The 22,684-nt window shown below is 47.0% G+C and overlaps 1 protein-coding gene across 1 annotated transcript; it reads right to left on the bottom strand.

The window, feature by feature from the left end:
• Nucleotides 1-12,017: 12,017 nt before the first annotated feature.
• Nucleotides 12,018-22,684, bottom strand: BPIFA2 (BPI fold containing family A member 2). Its single transcript, XM_082746023.1, has 9 exons — nucleotides 22,553-22,684; nucleotides 21,389-21,558; nucleotides 19,553-19,697; nucleotides 18,805-18,912; nucleotides 17,319-17,468; nucleotides 14,744-14,825; nucleotides 13,656-13,719; nucleotides 12,708-12,789; nucleotides 12,018-12,193 (listed from the first exon to the last, which is right to left on the bottom strand). Exons 2-8 carry the CDS (start codon nucleotides 21,543-21,545, stop codon nucleotides 12,749-12,751), a joined length of 747 nt encoding a protein of 248 aa, XP_082602149.1. The 5' UTR covers nucleotides 21,546-21,558; nucleotides 22,553-22,684; the 3' UTR covers nucleotides 12,018-12,193; nucleotides 12,708-12,748.

The following is a 22,684-nucleotide window of genomic DNA, read 5'->3' as shown; positions in this document are numbered from 1 at the left end:
TCTATGGTGGCTACAGAACTCATGTAGTCTATTCTATAGATGGGGCCAGTAAGTTTCAGAGAGGAGACATGCTTCTCCTCATAGTATAGAGCAAGAAATGAAGAGTCCAAGAAGTGAAGTGGCCATACACAACCTGTATATATGCCCAAGGATGCTGGATGTACAGTTTTTCCTGCCTGGATATAGTCTTCCCAGTAGAGGTGCTCACTGCCCCCTGTGAGAGGCTGCACGTGTTACAGTTACAAGAATAGTGTCTGAAGCCCTCCACCTCTTACCAGGTGTAGGATTGTGGGATTTAGGGCAAGTTGCTTCACCACATGACATTGGGTGGAGGACATATTATCCTCCTTTTACAGAAGAATTTGGTGGTGATGTGCCCTGGCTTCAGAGCCAGAACAGGTCTGGGATGGAATTCCAGCTCTGCCACCTACTTGCCGGGAAACCTGGGCAATGTAGGGTCTTGGAGGTTCAGTTTCCTCAACTGGAAAATGTGGATGATACATACACATACTTCTCCCTCAGCCTTCTTATGAATACCGAGTGCAGCACTCTACCCATTGGAAGTGCTCCGCAAATGGTTGCCATTAGGCTGGTGAGCTTTGTGATTATGATGATCCTCATCCGGTGATTCAAAAAACTTACCTTCCTGAGTTGGTGGGAAACATAGGCTCAGCGGCATGGACCTGTACCTCAGGCCAGGGAACTAGGGTTGGTCTGAAGTACGTGGAGACCATGCTCCAGTTTGCAGTGCTTCTGGGTTGGAACCCTCTGCTTATACGGCATGCTCTCTGGGCTGGGATAGGTCCTCAGGACCTTGACACTTACCTCATACCCCATCATGAGTTAAAGACATTTATGCACATGGTGGTGGGATTTTCAGAGGCTTTAGCCAAAAGACAGTACAAATGTCCCCTTTTGGGACCTGAGACTAACATGTAAATTCTGGTAGGGCCCAATCTTCTCTTTAGACACATGGCAAATTGAGGGAAGACTCTGAGCCCGGTCCCAGTCACCAATCCCATGTAAATTGACCCATTTGGTTTAATATTTTAATTTTGATGATCTGTTTTCAGACAAGTAGAAAAATTAGAAAAGAAATATACAAAGAAAAAAATAAAAATCAATTCTCAGAGATTAAATTCTGTTTTAAGTCCTTTCACACGTGTGTACACACACACACACACACACACACACACACACACATACACGTATGCATTCATGTAACATTATGGAAAAAACAAGATTGCCCTGTCATGCTTCTATAGAATCACTTTATCAAATGACAACACATCATGATAGTCTTTCTACTTCCTTATCTGCAGAATGTTCTAATGTATGGATTGACCAATTTTATTTAATCAGTCTCTTCCTTTTGGTCATTTTTGTATTAACATCCCAAACAGCCCTGGGATGTACATACTTGGGTGTTTTTCTTGGCTCACTTGTCATATTATTCCCCATAAAACATTTTCTGGAAATAACCAATCTTGAAGTTATTTTTTTAAGGTTGCAGCATTTCTTGTGTTGCAACTTCTCAACATGAGCCCTAAATGCGTGGTTACAAATTTCAAGCAAGATCTAAGTTCAAATTCATTCATTCATTTATTCATTTGAGAGAGAGAGAGAGAGAGAGAGTAGGGAGAGGGGCAGAGGTAAGGGAGAGGAAGGAGGAAAGATTCTCAAGCAGACTCCCTGCAGAGCCTGTCCTGGGGCTCTATCTCACCACCCTGAGATCATGACTTAACTGAAAACCAAAAGTCTAATGCTTAACCAACTGAACCATTGCAGCACCCCTAAGTTCAAATTCTAGCTGCAGAGTTCTGGTTTTGGTCATGACAGATTTACCAGACCAACCTTCCCATTAAGATCAACTATATTAAGATGGAGGGGCCTTGATAAACATCTTGGACTTTTAGTTAAGATCCAAAAGATGTAGGAGACGCTGTAGGAGAAATGGCACGTTCTAGAAATAAAGGCTTCTCCTGAAGAGTAAGAGCAAAATCAAAATAGTTTTACCCTCATAAAACATAAATCTAAGCCTCAGAAGAATCAAAGCAATCCACTTATATTCTAACTTTTGGCTGTCTTCTTTGCTTTTTGGAAAAAGATGGGGCCATTCAGAGCCTCTGTGATTTTTAACATGTCTAGCATCCAATGAAAAATTACAAGGCACACACACACATACATACACACACACACATGCACGACAAATGGACTGAAATCCAAGAAATTAAAATATACAATATAACAGACCCACAGGTGATTCAATTATTCAAATACTGAGCAGACAGTAGGGCAAGAAGCCCAGAGAGGATAAGAAGGAGACCCGATACTTTCAGCATCTTGGGGCAGTACCTGTGGGGATCCCAGGTAACAAGAGTCAGTTTCAGGACCACTCTGACACCCTGGGTCTCTGTTAGTTGATTCTGGATGGGCTCTGGAGTGAGGCAGACTTTATAAATGATGAGTGGCCCCCTTGCTGGGGAGACATGGCACTGGGTGATGGACAGCTGGGAAGCTGATGAGAAGCCCTCAATCTTACCACGTCCATCCAAAACCTCCAAAGCAAACATTCCTGCATAGAAGGCCTGGGGATTAATGGGGTAGGGACTCATTTGTGTCAATCGATGTGTCAATAGCGTATTTCAAACTGTACGTCATGAAACTCACCAAATGTGGAGGTGCAGAAAAGGTAGGGAGCATTGAGAGAGTCTGGAGACTGTTCATGACTCTCATCCATGGCCCTGTCCTGTAGGTTTCCTCACCTATGCCATGAGTGAGGTAGACCCAGGGACTGTGAGGGATGAAGCCACCAGTCTGCTCTGAGTGGAGACAGGGGGGAATGCACACTGGCCTCAGTTGAGAGAGCCTTGGGTTTTAGCCTGGCTCCACCTTTCCTTGCTGTTTGACACTGGACAGCTCCCATGTCCTTTCTGGGCCTCAGTTTTTCCATCTATCATAACAGTAGCTGGCATTGACAGACAATTTTAACAGATGCTTGTGGAATCCTCATAGCAGTCTTATGATATAAAGACTATTATTAGTCTTTATATCCCTTTAGTCTTTTTATCCCATTTAATAGGTGAGGAAACCAAGCATCAAGAGAAGAAAAAGTTGCCCAAGGTCATAGAGCCAGTCTATAGTAGAGTCAGGATTTGAGCCCAAGCTTGTAACCTTGATACACACGCCAAATTCCTCCTTTTAGAGCAGAGCTGAGGCCTCCTTGTAAGGTGGGAGTCACAGATCTCTGTTGCAATGGGAAAGCTTGTTCCTCAAGGCCCGAAGGACAGATAGGCTCCATCATTTGCTCCCGAAAGTGAGACCCCACTCAAGCTTTAATTAAAAATGTATTTAAACATGTATTTCAGATTATTTGCATGATCTGTGTTTACAAGGGAGCATTTTAAAATACAGAAAGGCATAAAGAAAACAGTATCTATTTAGAGATAACCTCCGCTAGCACTTTGGTTCATTGGTCTCTAGTCTTCATTCTGTGTGTCTGGATATTCATACAGAGGTGGAGAATAGTCAACCAGCTAACCTCGTCACAGCAGGCCTTCCTGAAGGAACAGCTGAACAGGATACTTTCCTGTCTGCCATACCAAGTCACCTAATCATTCTGGCAAAGATCAGACAGTTCCACAGTGTCCAAGCCATGGGGACCTTGTCATGCTGATCTCCCACCAAACATCCCTAAATCCCACCTACTTGTTTTCTCCCTGGTATGCTCTGCCCCTCCTACCACAGGACCTTTGTTCAGGTTGTTCCTATGGCCTGCCTGGAAAGCAGCAAACACTGCCTAAATCTGTGCTAAAAGAATGAAGGAAGGAAGGACCCATTTTTGAGGCCTTGTTCTAATCTCACCCTTACCAAGAAGGTGTTACAGATTTCCCTGGTAGCAATTAGTCTGACTCCAAAGCTGGACATTTGTCCCCCTATTCAACCCCAGGTCTGAGGATATCAGCTTCTGCATCTAATATGTCAGATTTAGGGGCTGTATCTAAGTTTGTCTGTCTCCCTAGGCCTCATACTACACACTCTGCATACTTCATCTTATTTCATCCTCCCCAAACCCTAGGAGGGGTTGATGCTCTAACACTCACATTACAGGAAAAGAGACTGTGCTTCCAGCCCCTAGAAGAGCCAAGGAGGTAGACCCCAGAGCCAAGGTCTTAATCACAGTTCAGTTTCATCTAGTATGTTTTCTAGCCATGGACACGTGTTAGAGCCTGAAGGCCATTCTCATGCGGGTCATTAGAGAGCAGGGGGTCCCAGCAGATATTTTAGCATGACTACCTGCCGAAATATCACTTCCTGCCTCCTTTTTGTAGAATGTGGGCAAGGAAGCCCAGGAGAGGAGGAAGAAAGGGCAGGCAGAAGTCAGATTCTAGGGGAAACATAATGCCAGGCTTGGAGCCTCTACCCTGAAGGTTTATTTGGTTTTTCGATTTTTTAAAAAAAGATTTTATTTATTTTAAAGAGGGGGGAGGGGCAGAGGGAGAGGGAGAGAGGATCTCAAGCAGACTCCCCGTTGAGTGTGGAGCCCAATATGGGGCTCTGTCTTATCACCCTGAAATCACGACCTGAGCCAAAACCAAGAGTCGGTCGCCTAACTGACTGTGCCACTCAGGTGCCCTTGTTTGCTTTTTTAAAAAAAGATTTTATTTATTTATTTATTTGGCAGGCAGAGATGACAAGTAGGCAGAGAAGCAGGCAGAGAGAGAGGAAGAAGCAGGCTCCTCAATGAGCAGAGAGCCCGATGTGGGGCTCAATCCTAGGACCCTGGGATCATGACCCAAGCTGAAGGCAGAGGCTTTAACCCACTGAGCCACCCAGGTGCCTCTTGTTTGCTTTTTAATAGACTATTTTTCTGAGTAATTTTAGGTTCACAGCAAATTTGAGCAGAAAGTGCAGAGTTCTCATATACTTCCTGCCCCTTCCGCACACCCAGCTTCCTGCATTGCCAGCAGTCCCCCTGCCCCCGGAAGTGGGCCTTTGTTATAATGATGAGCCCACACTGACACATCATTATCACCCACCGTCCACAGTTTATATCAGGGTTTGCGCCTGGTGGTGTGTATCCTATGGATCTGGACCAAAGTGCCATACATGCATCTACTATTACAGTATACAGAGCAGTTTCATTGCCCTCAAAATACTCTGTGCTCTGACAATTCATCCCTCCCTCCTTCTGAACCCTGACAATACTGATTTTTTAAAAACTGTCTCTATAGTTTTGCCTTTTCCAGAATGTCACATAGTTGAACTCACCCAGTGTGTAGCCTTCTCATAGATGAGGCTGCTTTAACTTAGTAATACGGATTTAAGGTTCCTCCATGTCTTTTCATGAGTTGCTAGCTCATCTTTTTTTTAATATATAATTTAAAAAAAATAAACATATATTTTTTTATCCCCAGGGGTACAGGTCTGTGAATCGCCAGGTTTACACACGCTAGCTCATCTTTTTAATGTTGCATCACATTCCACTGTCTGGTTGGGCCACAGCTTATTTATCCTACTGAAAGACATCTTGGTTCTTCCAAGTTTTGGCAGTTACGAGTAAAGCTGCTCAAACCTCCATGTGCAGGTCTTTGTGTGGACATACATTTTCAATTCCTTTGGGTAGATACCAAGGAGTGTGATCACTGGATGGTGCAGTGAGACATTCTGGAAGCTTTGATCAGGGTTGTGAAATGCAGGTCCATAGGTGCCATTGTCAGCACACGTGCTCCCCTTGGTCAGTTGAATGGGCAAGCATTTGCAGAACAATAGGGACAAATATGACTTTGCCAGCTGATCTTGGATATGAGCTAAGGTGAATCACTTTGTTCCTTCTTCTGGAACCAAAGGTGAGGTCTTCCCTCTTCCAACAACACTCTCAAGTGGAGGAGGGTGGAATACAGGCTCCTGAGCCATCAGCGCTGGCCCCGGAGCCTAGTCTGGGGACCCAGGATAGCAAAGGCTCAGCATGAGTAAGCTGCAGGAGGGACTGCTCTAGCTGACCTTCTCTCGTGGGCACCCCTTCCCTGGGAGCCACACTTTCTCCCTGGCCTCAGCCCAGCTCTCCACCTAACAGCTCTTGTCCTGGGTGGGACCTGGGCCAGCCATGGCCTTTGCTTCCTTTCAATTCACCTGACATATCACTGGCCAGAGGAAGCTTCTGGAAACTGATTACCGAGGCTGTCTCCCTTGTCCAGAAACCTTCCATGGCTTCCTCGTACCTAGCCCAGCAGTTCTTGAAGTGTGGTCTGGGGGCCCCAAAGAAACTTTCAGGGGTTCTGCAAGGTCCCCCAAAATTCTAAATTAATATGAAGATGTTATTTGCCTCTTTGCTCTCATTTATGTCACAAGTGTAGAGAATTTTCTAGACACTCCATGACATGTGATATTACAACCAACTGAAGGCAGAGCAGATGTGATGATCCAGCTGTCTTCTATTAAGCCAGTCATTATGGAGAATTTAAAAAAATGTAAAAAGAGCCATTCTTCCCAGTTATGATGTTTTTGGAACATACAGTCTTTTTTCATAAAAATATGTCATTTTGTTAAAATGCAATCCATTTATTATTTTAAAAGAATTCAATGAATCTGTATTTTTTTTGTTTTTTTTTGTTTTTGTTTTGTTTTTAAAGATTTTATTTATTTATTTGAGAGAGAGACAGTGAGAGAGAGCATGAGCGAGGAGAAGGTCAGAGAGCGAAGCAGACTCCCCATGGAGCTGGGAGCCTGATGTGGGACTCGATCCCGGGACTCCGGGATCATGACCTGAGCTGAAGGCAGTTGTCCAACTAACTGAGCCACCCAGGCATCCCAATGAATCTGTATTTAAAAATATATATATTAGTTCCTTTTGTGGCAAATATCTATGGGTAGAATCCATGTAGACAAAAGGTCTTTGAGGTCTTTGGGTTTTGAAGGCGTGTTAAAGACAAAGAAATGTAACTCTTGGCTGAGAGGATCACCTCTAAACTGCCTCCAGCTTAGCATTCCAGACACTGCCCTCCATTTGACCTTCACACGTTTATGCTCCAGCAGCATCCAGGTCCTGTGGGTTCCCAGGGGATGCCAGGTTAACTCTCGCCTCCCGGCCTTTGCTCATGTGGTCGCTTCTGCCTGCTGGCAATGCCTTTGCCTCCCTTCTCTAATTTCAGCTCAATCAGCACCTGGTGTGGGAGGCCTTCTCTGAGGGCCCCTCACAGCACCCGGCTTCCCCCCGGGAAGGCTGTGTGCCTGAGTCCTGTCCTCTTCCCTCCCCGTGCCCCTGCTCCGCTCCGGGCAAGGAATTTTGCACGAGAGCCCCCTCCATGCTGCTAAGCTGAGGGCAGGGTGGTGGTGGTGTAGTGGTTAGGGGCTGGGAAGGGGGACCCTCTTTGGTCACCCCTGAACAGCCTAGTGCAGGGCCTGGCTTAGCTAGGTGCTCAACAACCCTCCTGCTTTCTGAAAATCCATTTTACTTATTGTACTAACATTAACACAGAAATGAGTCACCCCAACAAATGACATTTGTCAAATTGTCGCATCCTGGTCAGTTCCCCTAACCAGTTTCAGTTTTTTGCATCATTGTCATACCAGCTAAGCAACTCCTAAGATCTGTATTTTCACTCAGCTGTGAAACACAGTATTTCCCCAACTTTAAAAAAAGTTCAGAAAATAATCTATTGAAATGATTCATCAACTGATTATCCTAATTTGGGACCTTTGGCTTTTCCAGTGTGATGTTTATTCTACTCCCATTCAAAGAGCAGATATTTAAAATAAAAGTGTCCATCTGCTGGCAAATATATGGTGAAATGTATATACTCTTTCATCATAGTATAAATAGAAAGATCCGGTTTAGTAAATTCTGTGATGTGTTCCTGGGGTCATAAGATATTCCAACGCATAAAGTAAATAATTCTGATCCTGAGATGTTATCCTCAAGAAATCGTGCAAACATTGGAAAGATCCAGCATTTATTTAACTGGATTAAGCCTTCAAAATTGTAGCCTGCACCACAGTTTTGCACTCTAGTCTCTTTCTTTCTTTTTTTTAAGAGAGAGAAAGAGAGAGGGAGAGAGTGGGGGAGGGGCAAAGGGAGAGGAAGAGGGAGAATCTCAAGTAGGCTCCATGCCCAGCGTGGAGCCCCATGTGGGACTTGATCTCATCACCCCGAGATCATGATGGGACTCAATCTCACGCCCGTGAGTTCATGATCTGGGTCAAAATCAAGAGTCAGCCATTTAACCAGCTGAGCCACCCAGGTGCCCCTGCACTCTAGTTTCTGGATTATTCAGGATCCAGTTAGGTTTTGCCTTTTTCTACCCACATATTCCCTGATCATAGTTGTTCCCTCACCTCCTCCAAATGTTATTCTCTTTCCTGAAGCCTCCTTCATGTGGGTCACCATCTCCAGGAAGCTCTCATCCCTCTTTGAGGTCTGGGCTGAGTAGGCCAGGAGCCAGAGTTGGTTCCAGGGTGCCGGGCTGCCAGTAGGAGAATGCTGCCTCACTTCTCCACCCTGCCACCTTTCCCCTCCATCAGCCACGTTAGTCACCAGTGGGGCTGTGTGGCCTCGGCCCCCGCCCCCCACCATGTTCTGGCTTCACTCACTTGGGAGCCCCACATTTGGTCCATAGCATTTATGTCCTCAAGGCCCAGGGATCTGGCCTTGGTCAACAGAAAACAATGACAAGTCTCCCATACCCCCAATCCTGGCTTGCTAGAATTTTCCCGTACACCTACCCACTCAGGTGTCCCAGAGATGGTGTCTGGTTATTGTATAGAGAAAGAAGGGGTTCATTCATTCATTCACTCATTCATTCATTCAACATTTGTTAGTGCTTGTACTGTATCTGTATCTGGTCCTTCTCTGGGCCCTGGAGCTGCTAAGGAGAGGGAGGTACTTGCTCTCAAGGAGCTTGCAGGCTCAAGGGGCAGACTGATGAGTAAGAAAGGTGAAAACCAGACTAGCCAGAGTTGACAATTTCTAAATGCTTTCTCCGTGTTGGACAGTAATGGCAAGGTCGCTTGGGTCGGCCTACATGTTGGGAAGCACAGGGTCTTTTTTGGGAAACAAGGAGGAGCAGCCCTCACTTAGCTGGGTGTTGACTGCTGAGCAAAATTTTAAGGCTGAGCTAGAGAAGAAGGCACTGTGTCCTCAGTAGGCTTAACAGCATGGGCAAAGGCTTAGCACAGGCTCAAGCTGGCTACGGCCCAAAGAAGCCCTGAATTTTGAGACCTCCTTTGTGTATTTTTTTGTGAGAGGTGGGTTTGTCACAAAATAGTGAGAAGGGAAAACTCACCGTTCTTCCCTGGCTGGAAGGGAAGCCCCAGTCCCAGAGGAGGATGACTTTGGATTAAATCTAGCTTTGCCTCGGACCAGCTGTGTGGCCCTGGGCAAGTCACTTCACACTTCTGAGCCTCAGTTGCTATATCTTCCCCCATACACTGCATCACCCAGAAAAGAACAGAATTCAACGAGACAATGTACATAAAGTTTTAATGCAAGGTTTCTCAACACTATTGACATTTTGGCCTGGATGCTTCTTTATTGTGAGAGGCTGTCCTGTGTATCGACTAGTGACATCCCTGGCTTCTACCCACATCCCTGGCCTCTACCCATGAGATGCCAGTAACATCTCTCGCCTAGTCTGTGATAATTAGAATACCTCCAGACATTGCCAGTGTCCTGTGGGGGCAAAGTCACCTTAGGTTAAGAAGCAGGCGTCTAACACAGGGCCTGCTATGGAGTAGGGGCTCCATAAATGTTTATTTTCTTTCCCCTTCCAGTCTGGAGGGAGCATTAACTCTTGTCCTGTTGGAGCAGAAAGGGCCACTGTGCAAATAGGGAAATAGGCTCAGAGAAGAGAAGTTAGCAGCCTAATGTCACATAGCATGTTACTAGCAGAATGAGGTAGGGTAGAAATAAAGTAGCCTTGACAAAGAGACCCCAAAACACAATGGTTTAAATAAGCTAGCTCATTGCTTTACTGCCACAGGGGCCGAGATGGGTGGTCAGGGGCTCTTGGAGCAGCTCTGCTGTCTTCAAAGCGGGGCTTCCACCTCTAGATCTCAGATCTCAGGCAGTTTTTCCAGTTTTTCTAATTTCTAAGAGAAGGTCAGGAGGGGACAGGAGGGAATGCTCCCTGTCTGTTTTTAAGGAAGCACAGTGCCCAGGGTCGGGCTTGAACTCACAATCCTGAGATCATGAGTCACAGGCTTTCTGAGTCACAGGCTCTATGGACTGAGCCAGTGAGGTGCCCCTTTCTTTTAGAGCACAAAGTGGAATTTGTTGCATCACTTCTGCTGATATGCCATTGGCCGGATCTTAGTCACATGGCTACTGCAAGGGAAGCTGGGACATGTAGTCCCTGTCTGGGGGTTATATGCCCAGCTAAAACCTGGGGAGGGAGAGAAAATTGGTCACTGTTGGGGATGCTGGTAGTCTGGCCATAAAGATGGGTGAAAACCCAAGATCTCCCAGGACCATGGTTCTTTCAACCACATCAGGGCTTTCATCAGTCAATCAACAAACACAGGGCAGTTACAACGGCAATTCCAGCATGTAGAGGGGACACTCATCTTGCACTCGCTAGCTGTCAGGCCCCAGTTACACACTTCCCACCCTCACAACAGCTCGGCAAGGGAGGTTTTTTTCTGCTAATTCCATTTGACAGGTAAGAAAACCGAGATTCCCAGAGGCTAAGTAACTTGCCCAAGATTTCAGGGCTAGAAAGTGGCAGGGGCCCTGTGGAACTCAGATGGGTCTGAAACTCCGGCCCTTGCCCTGTGCCCAGCAGCCCCTCAGCACAACCTGAACTGAGGTCTTCACAGGATTGCTCAGGAGAACTGGTCTGCGGCCCCTTTAGGTCACCCCAAGGGTTCAAGGGTCCTCTGAGGTGACTTGACCCTGTGAGGCAGCCTTCTTCAGAGGGAAGGCCCTTGTGGAAGGGGTGGCGGGCTCCTCCCTGCAGGGCAAAGGGAGACTGGGGCCTGCGTGTAGGCGGAATAGCCTCAGGAGGTTCTCATCCGTCCTGGGCAGAAGAAAGCAGCACCTATTGGGGACTGGGGAGGCAGCCGAGTGCCTGGGCGCAGGCATGTAAGCTCTCTGAGCAACGGTTCTCATAGTCATGTGTTCAAATCCTGACTCTGCTACTTGCTCACTGTGTGACCTTGATGAGTCATTTGACTCTGGAGCCTGAGTTTCCTCATCTGTTAAATGGGGACAAGAATAGTGTCTCCTGGCATTCTTAGGAATTGGTGAGGTCGCATGTGCCAGCAAAGTCAGCTGTCCATGATGGTGGTGGTATTAGCATCCCAGAGTGATGATCAAGGCCAGGCACAGCCTGGGGTGAGCTGAGTTCTAGGGTATGGGTGGAGGGGTCTTGCCAGAGAGAGGAGCTGGTCTCCATGGGATGGCTGAGCACCCTCTAGGTGGTTGGCTTTGCCAAGCAAGCAGGGACCTGTGCAGTCTGGCTGGTAGGTGCACAGGCTCTCAGGGCTGGAGGTAGGAGGCAGGTGAGCCATGGTGTTGAGAGACCATGGGTGTTCTCAGGTGCTGCTTGAATTGATCTCCGGTTGCAGGGGAAATCCTAGCATGGAGGGGCAGGCTGAGATCTGGCTCAGGCCTCTGATCCTGTGTCACTCGTCCCTGCACTCCTGAGTCCACAGACCCAGTGTGCCCCATCCTGCATAAGGTCTCTTAGAAGTCTCTGGAGGGGAAGGGAGAAAGGCCCTGGGTGGGCTTACCCCAAATAAGACTGTCCCATTCTCACTGCCTGCCTGGCCCAGGGTAGGCCCTCACTAAATGCCTGGCTGAGCTTGTGAATGGATGAAACAAGTCTGCCACTGCCACCAACTGGCTATGTGACCCTGGGTCAATCTCTTGCCCTCCCCTCTCTGTGCATCAATGTCCCCATTTATAAAACAAGCTGAATAGTCCCAGAGGTCCTTTCCAGCTCCCACCCAGGTCTCTACCACTCTAGTTGCCCTCTCCCCCTTAATCCCAAAGGAGGGATAAAATGGGCCACACAGGAGGGTGCAGAAATGGTCTTTTATTGCAGGGGGTGGAGGGTGGTGAGCACAGAGGCTGCTGTCCTGACTGCAAGGAATCATCTCTGGGAGGGTCCCTTCTGGCTGTGCTCAGGCTAGGGGTGGCAGCACCTTCCCAGATGGAGATGCTACCAGGGACACCATCAAGCCACGGGGCACCGATCTGGAACGAGACCACAGCGATCAGACACTGCCAGACAAACTCCTTCCTACAATCCCCTGCAGAGTCGAAGGCCTTGAAGAGGGGGCTGGCATCTGTGGTTGGGGTTTGTCTCTGGCACGTAGCCCTAACCGCTCCTCCCCTTATTGTCCTCTCCTTTCACCTTAGGAATGATGCAGATGTGAAAAGACTGATCATAGGCCAAGACTGGAGCTAGGGTTCAAGGCTTAGTGTAGGATTAGGATCATGGATCAGTCTGAGATCAAGGTCAGGGCTCAGTCTATGACTTGAGGTCATTGCTCAGTAAATCACTGAGGTCAAATCTCAGTCTGTGAGCAGGATCTGGGCTCAGTCTGGATATGTGAATAAGGCTCAGGATGCAGGGTATGACCAGGATCAGGTCTCAGGCTGGGGCCAGGGTCACAGCTCAGTCTATGACTAAGATTAGGGTTCAGCCTACTGTTAAAAAAAGAAGAGGAGCCTCATCCTCTATATGAGGCACAGAGCCACCCCTTACCTTCAGGTGGGCATCACCAGCAGTCCTCCCCATCTCCCTCTTCAGACATCGTTTTGTGGGTGGTTTTCCTTTTGTAATTTATCTGAAGGAATAAAATAAATAGCAGGCCTCAGTCTCCAATAGAAACCAGACCCCAAAGGCTGCCACTCTCCAGGGGGTCAGTCTGACAGCCATGGGACCTCAGGCACGTCAGTCCACCACTCTGACCCTCAGTTTGTTCACCTGTAAAATGGGTATAATGACAGTAACCACCCCACAGGTTTGTTGGATCCAGTGGAATGGGGTATGCAAAGCACAGAGCGATTGTTCAAGAAACTGGTTTGAGGCTGTTTCCATAGAAGGGCCGTCTCCGGGACCCTGACACCTTCACTTACCCCATTTCTGTTGCTCTAGTGTTCCGAGCAACCCCAGCCTTGCCTAGAAACTCAAAGGCCAAAGACAGCTCCTGCATGGCTGGAGGCGAACCCACAGCTTTTCATAAAGAGCGAAAGGGAAGGGCAGGTGTTTACTAGTATTGCTTACTGGATATTAGACTCTATGTTTTTTCTTTTCATCCACTCATCACCCTCCAGTGTTTCTAATCTTGGGTTCACCCAGCAGGAAACCAAGGCTCAGAGAGGCAGAGCCACTTGAATAAGGCCCCACGGTTGCTAAATAGCAGAGTCGGGATTTGAACCCAGATCTGGCCCATCCTTCTTTCTCACATCGTTCTGCCAGGAAGGTTCCGCAGATTTAAAGAGGGATGATGGTAGAGAGCTCACAGAGGCTCACAGAGGCCTACAGAACCCCCTCGGTCCTGCCACACTTTCCCAGCTCTCTCAGACGCTGGGTCCTCATGCTTCTCCAGGGGTCCCTGACCACACCTGCTCTGGGGTGGGCACAGGGTGCACACCTGCCCTTGGAAGGCTGCAGAGAGAAAGCACCCCCGGTCCCCAGGCTGTAACTTACCAATGACGTCCTGAACAAGAGACGCATCCACGGTGGAAAGTAAGGCATGGATCAGTGGGCACACCTGAGGGGGAGGGAGGGAGAGAGAGAGAGGGAGGAGAACAGATCATTATCAGCTGGGGCCACACTGCCCCCCACCCACCAAGATCTCAGAACCTTTGACCCTTAGGATTCTAGAACAATAGAAACCTAAAAGTCCCAAACGGGAGAACCATAGGATGCTAGAATTCTAAATCCTTAGAACGTTGGAATCCTAGAACCCTGAGAATCTAGAGTGTTAAACATCCCAGTACCCTACACTCTTAGAAACCTTGAACTTAGGAACCCTGGAATTTTAAGAAATCAGATTGGGTCCTGGGCACCATAGAGCAGAGAGTTTCTCACTCTGTACAGTTCCCTGAAGGTTTCATTAAAGTGCACATTCTGATTCAGCAGGGCTGGGGGGCTGAGAGCCTGCGTTTCTAAACAGCTCCTACATGAGGGCCCCCGGGCTGCTGGGCAGAGGACCGTATTTTGAGTCCTGAGGCTCCAGTCCAATGAGTGATGGAGCCACCTGGAGGGTTTTTCTTTCCTAAACCCAGATTCCCAGCTGCCTTCCAGAAGGACTGATTCAGACTCTCTGGAACTTTGGGCATGCAGTAAAAATGGTTTTGTGTGATGCATAGATGAAAATACCAATTTTATAGGTCTGTTATATTTTAAATTAATTATCTGAATGATATGCATTTCTAATTATGGTAGATAGTTTTCTTTTTAAAATACATATTTAAATAAGCTTGAGTAAAATTGCGTTGTCTAAAGGAGGACCACACTAGCTAAAAAGGCATATTGGGAGTAGGTAGGTATGGCAAATGACCCAAACTTGGGATCCAGTGATTTCAGCTAATGTGGGGCCTCCGCTTGTCATTTCTCCCTCTCCCCAGGCTGAGCAGAGGGGCACAGGTTCCAGCTGACAGCCCAATGAGGAGTTTGCCCCCAAGAAGAAAAGGCACTCAGAGAGTACAGTAGCTCCTGTGCATGGCACACCTGACCGCCCCCACCCCCGCCCCCCACGCATGGCTCTGGGCCCCAGGGTGTGGAGGACTCACATTCTTCTCTACCAGGTGGGACACGGTCTTTGTCAGGAAGCTGCTCAGGGTGTTCACGGCCTTCTCAATCATAGCATTTTGGCTGGAAAAGAGTAGCAACTGATAAAACCGTGGGCAGAGTGGCCACACAGTGGGGGTGGGCGTGGGGGAGGGGGAGATGGCTGAGCACCTGGAAATCAGGTAAACCTAGGAGTGCTGCAATGCCTTTCTAACCACAGCCTGAGCCTCTATTCAGGGGTTCCCCACCTCTGACCAGAGGCTCACCTCAACCTGTGAGAGTCTCATCACAGGCTTAAGATCCCACTCTGATCACCACCTGCATGCCAGACGTTGACTACACTGAGGACGTGGGGATGAGCAAAGCACAAATAGCTCCTCAGCTGGTACCTAGACACCAAACAGGTCTTGCTAAGGCTGGTTACTGCCCACCTTCAGCATTCAGCTTGACCGACACCTCCTTAGGGAAGCCCTCCCTGACTGCTTGCCTAAGGGAGGCCTTTGGGTCAGACAGTCCTGTTACATGTACTGACTGCTCTGCTTAGAGCTCATTGTGATCTGACATTTTCCTTGAGGGCTCTTTACTGATGGACTGGACACTCGTCTGTCTGCTTTTCCCTCAGGACAATAAACTCCGGGAAAGCTGGGTCCTTGTCTGTTGTCACCAATAAATTCTCTAGAGCTCAGAGCCTATCTGGAACAGAGTAGATGCTCAAACATTTTTGGCTGAAAGAAGGACTGAAGTAAACATAGAAGTAAATATAGAATGATTGGAGGTCTGGGTGGCTCAGTGGGGTAAGTGTCTGCCTTTGCCTCGGGTCATGATCCTGGGGTCCTGGGATGGAGTCTCGCACTGGGCTGCCGGCTCAGCAGGGAGTCTGCTTCTCCCTCTCCCTCTGCTCCTCCCACCCCCACTCATTCTCTCTCTCTCTCTCTCTCTCTCTCAAATAAATAAATAAATAAAATCTTTGGAAAAACGTAGAATGACAGCTTGTGACAATTACTATGGAGGCCAAGAGTAGATGAGTTTGAGGGAGAAGAGGAAGAACCCTTTTTAGAACCTGAAGTTTGAGAAGTACGTGGAAGTGAGGGGAAAGGTGTTCTAGGAGGCCAGAAGAGCATGTGCACAGGTCTGGAGGTGGGCAGGAACCTGTCTGAGGCTAGCAAAGGCCAGTGTGTCTGCAGTGGAGTGAGCGAGGACGAGAGGGCAGTGGTAGGAGGGTTGAGCCTGGTTGGCCGTGGGAGTGCTTGGGCTGAGCCGTCTTGGGCCACAGAGTGGAAGACCATTTCACAGATGCGGACACTGAGAGCCAGAGCGGTAGGATGAAGTCCCCGGGGCTGCAGACAAGGCAGTATCCAGCAGGGCTCAGGGTTTCCATTGACATCCCAGCCTTCCCCAGTAACATCAGACAGGAGAGCCTTTCTTTGGTACATGGGGTTGAGATGCCTTGATCAGATCCCTTGAGGGGGTACGGTGGAGTGACCTCTGCTCATGGCCCTCCAGTCTGAGAGCTGAGAACCCAGCCTTGTTTCTGCCAAAGCCAACCTGCCCCTGGTTTTGACTTCTAGACCATTCTCCAAACAGCTGGCACCAGGGTCACCCTGCCTCCCCACCACCCTCTTCCTCCACCAAACCTGCCCTTGCATGCACACAGTTTAATAAGTAGATATGGAGGGGCGCCTGGGTGGCTCAGTCAGTTAAGCCTCTGCCTTCGGCTCAGGTCATGATCTCAGGGTTCTGGGATCAAGCCCCGCATCTGGCTTTCTGCTCAGCAGGGAGCCTCCTCCCCACCCCCACCCCACTCTCTGCCTGCTGCTCTGCCTACTTGTGATCTCTCTATCTGTCAAATAAATAAATAAAATCTTAAAAAGAAGTAGATAATGGATTAGCAGGGAAATCACAGATTTCAATGGAGAGGATTCGGTTTGTTAAGATCTCTGATTTCGGGAATTTTCCAAATGAATGGAGGACTCTGGGAACAATCTGAAATTAGAGCCCCTGGTAAGGATTTACTTCTCCTCCCTCTCCCACACAGAGGCAGGAAGGAAAATACCATTTACTATTACTGTTATGGTTGTTGAGGGATATAACATAATGATAAAGGGGTCAAGTTTTCAAGAAGCAGTAATAACCCGCAATGTGCTGCGGGGAACAACAGAGACTCCAAAAGCAGGAAGTGGGTTTGACAGAGCTGCCAAGGGATCGGGGGCCAACACTCCTGTCTTGGGAATGGGGAAAACAAGAAGACACGGTCAGCATGGATGGCACTATCCCTGAGGGCCGAGCGTGCACCCAGGCTCTGGGCTCAACACTTTAGTTTCCCAGATGGTCCGGTCAGCAGCCAGGGAGGAGATGTTATTATCACCTTCGGGTTACAGATGGAAAAACTGAGGCCCGGAGGAGCTAAGCTGTTCACAAGGTTGTAAGTCTATAGCTGATACCTGAACCAAGGTCTGACTCCAGAGCCTGTGTTCCTTTGCCACGTTGTGCCACCTTATGGGGTACGGGGATAGGGCGGAAGCTAGGGGTCCTCCACTCCTCCGAGTGCCCCACTCCTCTGAGATGGACGGGCCTCACCTGTCCAGCACGGTGAGCGAGATGCTGTCAGGGTCACTGCTGCATTCCCCTATGATCAGTCGGGGGGTGCCGGTCTGGGGATCAATTGCAACTTTGACAGCAGTCAGGAGGTCCAGCGAGGCCTTCAGGTTGACCTTGCCAATGACAGGCCTGCAGGAGATAAGATTCCCAGTGAACAGAGGTCTCCAAGGTGCCCTAGGGTTCCTCCACCTGTGTGGATATTTAACCCTCCAGCTTGTCTGTGGGTAATGTCAGCATCGTCTGGATTCTTACTGGACATCGACATTAAGGGCTTCTTGCCATTTGGTCCGTATAACAGTTTTATTTAACACCACCCTAATAATGAAAATAATAATAACAGTTAACATTTACGGAGGGCAAATGATATGGTAGGCATTTCTAAAAAGCATTTTTCTAGGACACCTGGGTGGCTCAGTGGGCTAAGCATCTGACTCTCAATTTTGGCTCAGGTCATGATCTCAGGGACATGAGATCGAGCCCCATGTGGGGCTCCCCACTCAGCGGGGAGTCTGCTTGAGATTCTCTCTCCCTCTCCTTCTGATCCTCCCCGTCCCCTCTTTCTGTCTCTCTAAAATAAATAAATCTGTGAAAGAAAAAAATTTTTTTTCCTGGATTAATCCATGTCATCATTACAGCAATACCATGAGGTATAAGTACTATTATTATCTTTATTTTCAAAATGGGGAAACATTGGTATAGAGAGGTTAAGTAACCATCTCGAGATTTCATAGCTAATGAAGGATGGAATCCCTGGGTCCTCAATTTCTCTCCTTCCACTCATTTTCCTATCTCTCTCTTTTAAAGTAATCAAAATGCTTTAAGATCATCTTCTTCACCCATGCCCTTCATTATATACTGTACACTACTATAGATGTTGAGCGTAATGGTCACTATTACTTAAAGAGAATCTCACAAGACGAAATAATGCTGGCGGAAATTTTGCCAAAGAGTTATGAGTGCTCGGGACGCCTGGGTGGCTCAGTTGGTTAAGCAGCTGCCTTCGGCTCAGGTCATGATCCCAGTGTCCTGGGATTGAGTCCCACATCGGGCTCCTTGCTCAGCAGGGAGCCTGCTTCTCCCTCTGCCTCTGCCTGCCAGTCTGTCTGCCTGTGCTCGCCCTCTCCCCCCCACTCTCTCTGATAAATAAATAAAATCTTCAAAAAAAAAAAAGAGTTATGAGTGCTCATGTCTTCTCAGTTTTTCAGATTTTACAATTAGAGAAATGTGATGATTTCAGAAATATTTAATGGAGGATTCTTTTCAAAGAGGCTTGGTTACGGCCAGAGTTCATTAGAACATTTCAAAGCTTCAGATTTTAGAGCAGGGAAAGGCCCCTTCATGTACAGATCAGGAGACTGAGACCCAAGGTCACACGGTAACATGGGAAAGAGCCCGATTGCAGTGTGGAGATCATTGGCCATGCTGCACAGCCTCTCCCAAATCCCAGATTCTAATGCATACTCACAGGGCCAGGGTGACATTAGCGACGATGGGGACCCTTATGTTAATGCCTTCGCCATCAGGAGTCAGTTCCGCTTTGATTTTCAGGATGCGGGAGTTAATGATGTTCAACCTGTGTGAAAGCCACAATTTCTCTTTGGCATTCCTCGGGCCAGCCATGGTCCGAATGCTTCTCTATGCCAGCATCAGGCTGAGCATTTGGGCCTCACCACTTTGGCCTTCGCAATCGCCCTATTCAGAGGTTTGACCCTCTCCATGTTATGGCATGGCATACGGATGCTCAGACAGATGTAATTGCCCACAGAGATTCAGGGAGGAATAAGTGCCAGAATCAGAATTCAAACCCAGAACTGCTTGACTCCCAAACTGCACGCATGAAGCCAGCAATGTGGTATGAACTTGTCTTCTCTCTCCTGAAGGGGATTGATACTTTCATCCTCAGCTATATTTGAAGAACATCTTACTCCTTGGAAAGGGGACCTCAGGCACCACCAAAGAGGTGGAGGTAAGGATTGAGAGGATCTTCACCCTGATCCTGAAATTACATAACACGGAAGTCCGAACCCATGAGATGCCCAGACTGGCCCTGCAGCCCTGCCTCTAATTTGCTCAAGCGCTGATGAACCTGGCCTCAGACCACCTTGACTCAAGGACAACAAGGTTTATCAACCTTAAACCTTAAACTCACCTCCCCAAAGATGCGTGTTCCTTTTTCTTAGAGCAAAGATCTCCACCTTGAAGCACAAACTCACCCCATAGTCTCATCCTTAGCTGGTGTGATCTTAGCAAGAGCATCGTTCACCAAGTTCTTCACTTCCTGCACCTTCTCCTGGGCCAGGTGCCAAGCCTTGGATTCCTGAAGCTTCTTGAAGTCAGAGGTCAGTTTCTGAACGACAGCTAAAAAACACAATTGCCATTAGTGTCATGCATCACTTATGAAGCAGTGACTATGTACCAGACACCAAGTAAGACTATTGCCTATGTTATTTCATTTACTCTTCATAATAACACAGATGAGCCAGATATGGTTTTATCTGCATTTTCAGATGAGAAAATAAAGGATCAAAAGGTTAAGAAATGTGCCTAAATTCATGCGGCTGGGGAGCCTTTGTTCCTTCCATGCTGCCTTCCTCCTAATATAAATTCATCATTAATAAACAAAGTGATCAATTAACCAGGCAATTCAAATTGCTTGTACACCAGCTTCTATTTGTGACTCGAGACAGGGAGAATGTCTATTGCTCTGAGATGTTCATGCAAGTTTGAAAATCTAGGTCAAACTAAATGAGAGAATAAGAAATAGAGAATCTAGAATCCAGGAAAAAGTATGGCCCACCTCATAAAAGTGGCAAATGGGAGTCCCAGAATGACAGCTTTGCAGCAAGCCCAGAGAGCAACAATTCATACAGGAGTACGAAAACAAAGTGTCTTAATGGAAGGGCTCCAGAGAAAAGAGGGATTAGATAGACATGGCAGATGTAGAATAGTGCATATGCAAAGAATTAAGAATTATGTGTAGCAAATAATTCAAGTGAAAAACAAGGCAATTATTAACTCAAGGAAAAACAAAGGCTGTACAAGAGAAGAAATGTTAACTATGGTTTTCCAACTTGGCTGTGCAGTGGATGGTATCTACCTAGTTATAATGGTATAACGAATGGAGTTCATTTCAATAAAACTCTTTTTGGTCATGTAACTCATTAGATGACCTTGATCCAGACACTTCTGTTTCTGAACTCAGTTTTCCCAACAGTGAAATTGGAGAGTGGTCCCTTCTGTATCTTTGAAGCTCTAAGCCCTAACAAGACCTAAGCCCTGACAGCGTTTGAAAGGTAGACATAGCATTTACTTCCTCCTATAATGTTTATCAGTGTGCTAATGTTGAAAATGAAAAGAAAGCCAAATTCTTTTAAGAAATAAGAATTAAAAAGAGACATGATTAAATGTAAAGCTAGGTGGCTTTAAAGCTACCTAGGCTGAGTTATGGCTAATTTCCTTAATTTTCAATGAATTAATACATGTCAGTAAGAAAACTTAACAGCCTAGCAGAAGAATATGCTATGAATATGAACAAAATATTTGTGCCAAAATATGTAAATAGTGAATAAAATATTAAAAATGAGTGAATTCTTTCATAATTGGAGAAATGCAAAGTGAAATGAGCTATAATCTTTTATCTATGATATTAGCAAAACTGTTAAGTTGTCCATACCAATGCTGTCAAGGGAGTAGAGAAAAAGGCACTTTTCCAAGACTTTTGGAGAGAATATTAATGTAGAGGATTATTTGTCAACACCTCCTACAATTTAAACTGTGCATACCTTCCGAACTTTTGAAACTCCACTTTAGGAACTTATCCTATGGATATATTAGGAAAAACTTGCCATGATATAATATATAAGAGGATATTCATTTGAGATTCCCTGTTCTCAGAAAAATAAGGGAATGAACCAAGAACTGAACAGCCCGCTTTCTTGGGAAACCACCCGTAAATAGCATTCCTTGGTGGTAGCCTCTGGTAATGCAGGGATAGCATTTAGGAGGCACGCTCCTAAGTGCCTCTGACCATCACTTGTGTCCTGACTCACAATCAAGTGTATTGTCAACGGTCTGGAGTCCTTTCTCAACAGCAGGTTTCAGCTTGTTCACGGTATTACTCAGATTATCACCAAGATTTTCAAGAAGGGATGCTGAGGTCCCAGCGATCAGGCCACATACGAGAACAAGTTTCCAAAGCTGAAGCATCTTGACTTGACACCTGAACAGTCATAGGAGGGACAGGAGTGAGAATTACCCAGATAAGCACACTTGAAAAGCACCTATTATTTTTAACTTCACATTCCTGTAAGATAGATGTGGTTCGCTTCTGTTTTATAGATGGGCAGTCAGTTCAGAAACCTAGAGCAACTTGTCCAGAGGTACACAGCCAGTGAGTGGAGGAGCTGAAATTTGAAAAGTCACACTTAGCCCTAAGTCTGTGCTCTTTACACAAAAGTCCTTTGTACATAGGGCACCTGGGTGGCTCAGTGGGTTAATCACCTTCAGCTCAGGTCATGATCCCAGGGTCCTGGGATGGAGCCCCACATCAGGCTCTCTGCTCAGCAGGGAGCCTGCTTCCCTCTCTCTCTGCCTGCCTCTCTGCCTACTTGTGATCTCTCTCTGTCAAATAAATAAATTAAATTAAATTTTTTAAAAAAAGTCCTTTGTACATGCTGGCTCCTCTGCCTGGAACATCTTTTCTCATCTTTGCAATTTTACCTAAGTCATTTCCTACTGACTCTCCAGCTTTAGTAAGACACCACGCCCTCTGCGAAGCCCACTCTAGGCCCCTTCCCTTCCTAGAGTCGAGATTAGGGGGTCCCACCACATCATCCTGCCATTTTTGTTCTCTGATCAGAGTTCTGGTGCCATTTAGTGATGACTTGTTTGCCTTTCCCACAAGGCTGTGACCTCCTGAGGGGAGAGATCACAACCCACTTTACTATTCACTCTCCAGCCCCCAGTAAAAAACCTGGACTTAGTTTGGAATGAGAAATATGTATTTGCTGAATAAAAGTATGAACAAATAAAGGGACACAGTGTCATGACCCTGCATTGCTCATTGGTTTGATGCTTCTAATAAAATTTATCTCTAAATATGCTATATTCAGAATATTAGCTAATCTAAGTGGCCCCATACTTCTGCCTCTTTCCCCCAAAACATTCTGAAGATCACCATGTGGGGTGCCATCGGGGGAAAGCCCACCACTCACAGGTTTGGAGGAGGATGGTCGTAAATCCTTGCTCCTCTGTATGGTCCCGCTGGAATTCTGCTGAGTGTTGGTGGCCTTTATAGGATGGTGACAGGATGGGAGGCTGCCCACAGAAGCTAGCACCGGTTCCAG

Source organism: Mustela nivalis (assembly GCF_964662115.1).
Source record: "Mustela nivalis genome assembly, chromosome: 8".
Classification (NCBI taxonomy): domain Eukaryota; kingdom Metazoa; phylum Chordata; class Mammalia; order Carnivora; family Mustelidae; genus Mustela; species Mustela nivalis.
This window is presented reverse-complemented; position numbering and strand designations above follow the sequence as displayed.

Excerpts from the sequence above, each read along its gene's own strand:
- BPIFA2 (XM_082746023.1), bottom strand. The coding sequence starts at position 21,545 with ATGCTTCAGCTTTGGAAACTTGTTCTCGTATGTGGCCTGATCGCTGGG. Across the intron at positions 19,698-21,388 it reads CGTTGACAATACACTTGATT|CTGTCGTTCAGAAACTGACC; the intron begins GTGAGTCAGGAC and ends TGTGTTTTTTAG. Across the intron at positions 13,720-14,743 it reads CCCACCTGGTAGAGAAGAAT|GTGTGCCCACTGATCCATGC; the intron begins GTGAGTCCTCCA and ends CCTCCCCCTCAG.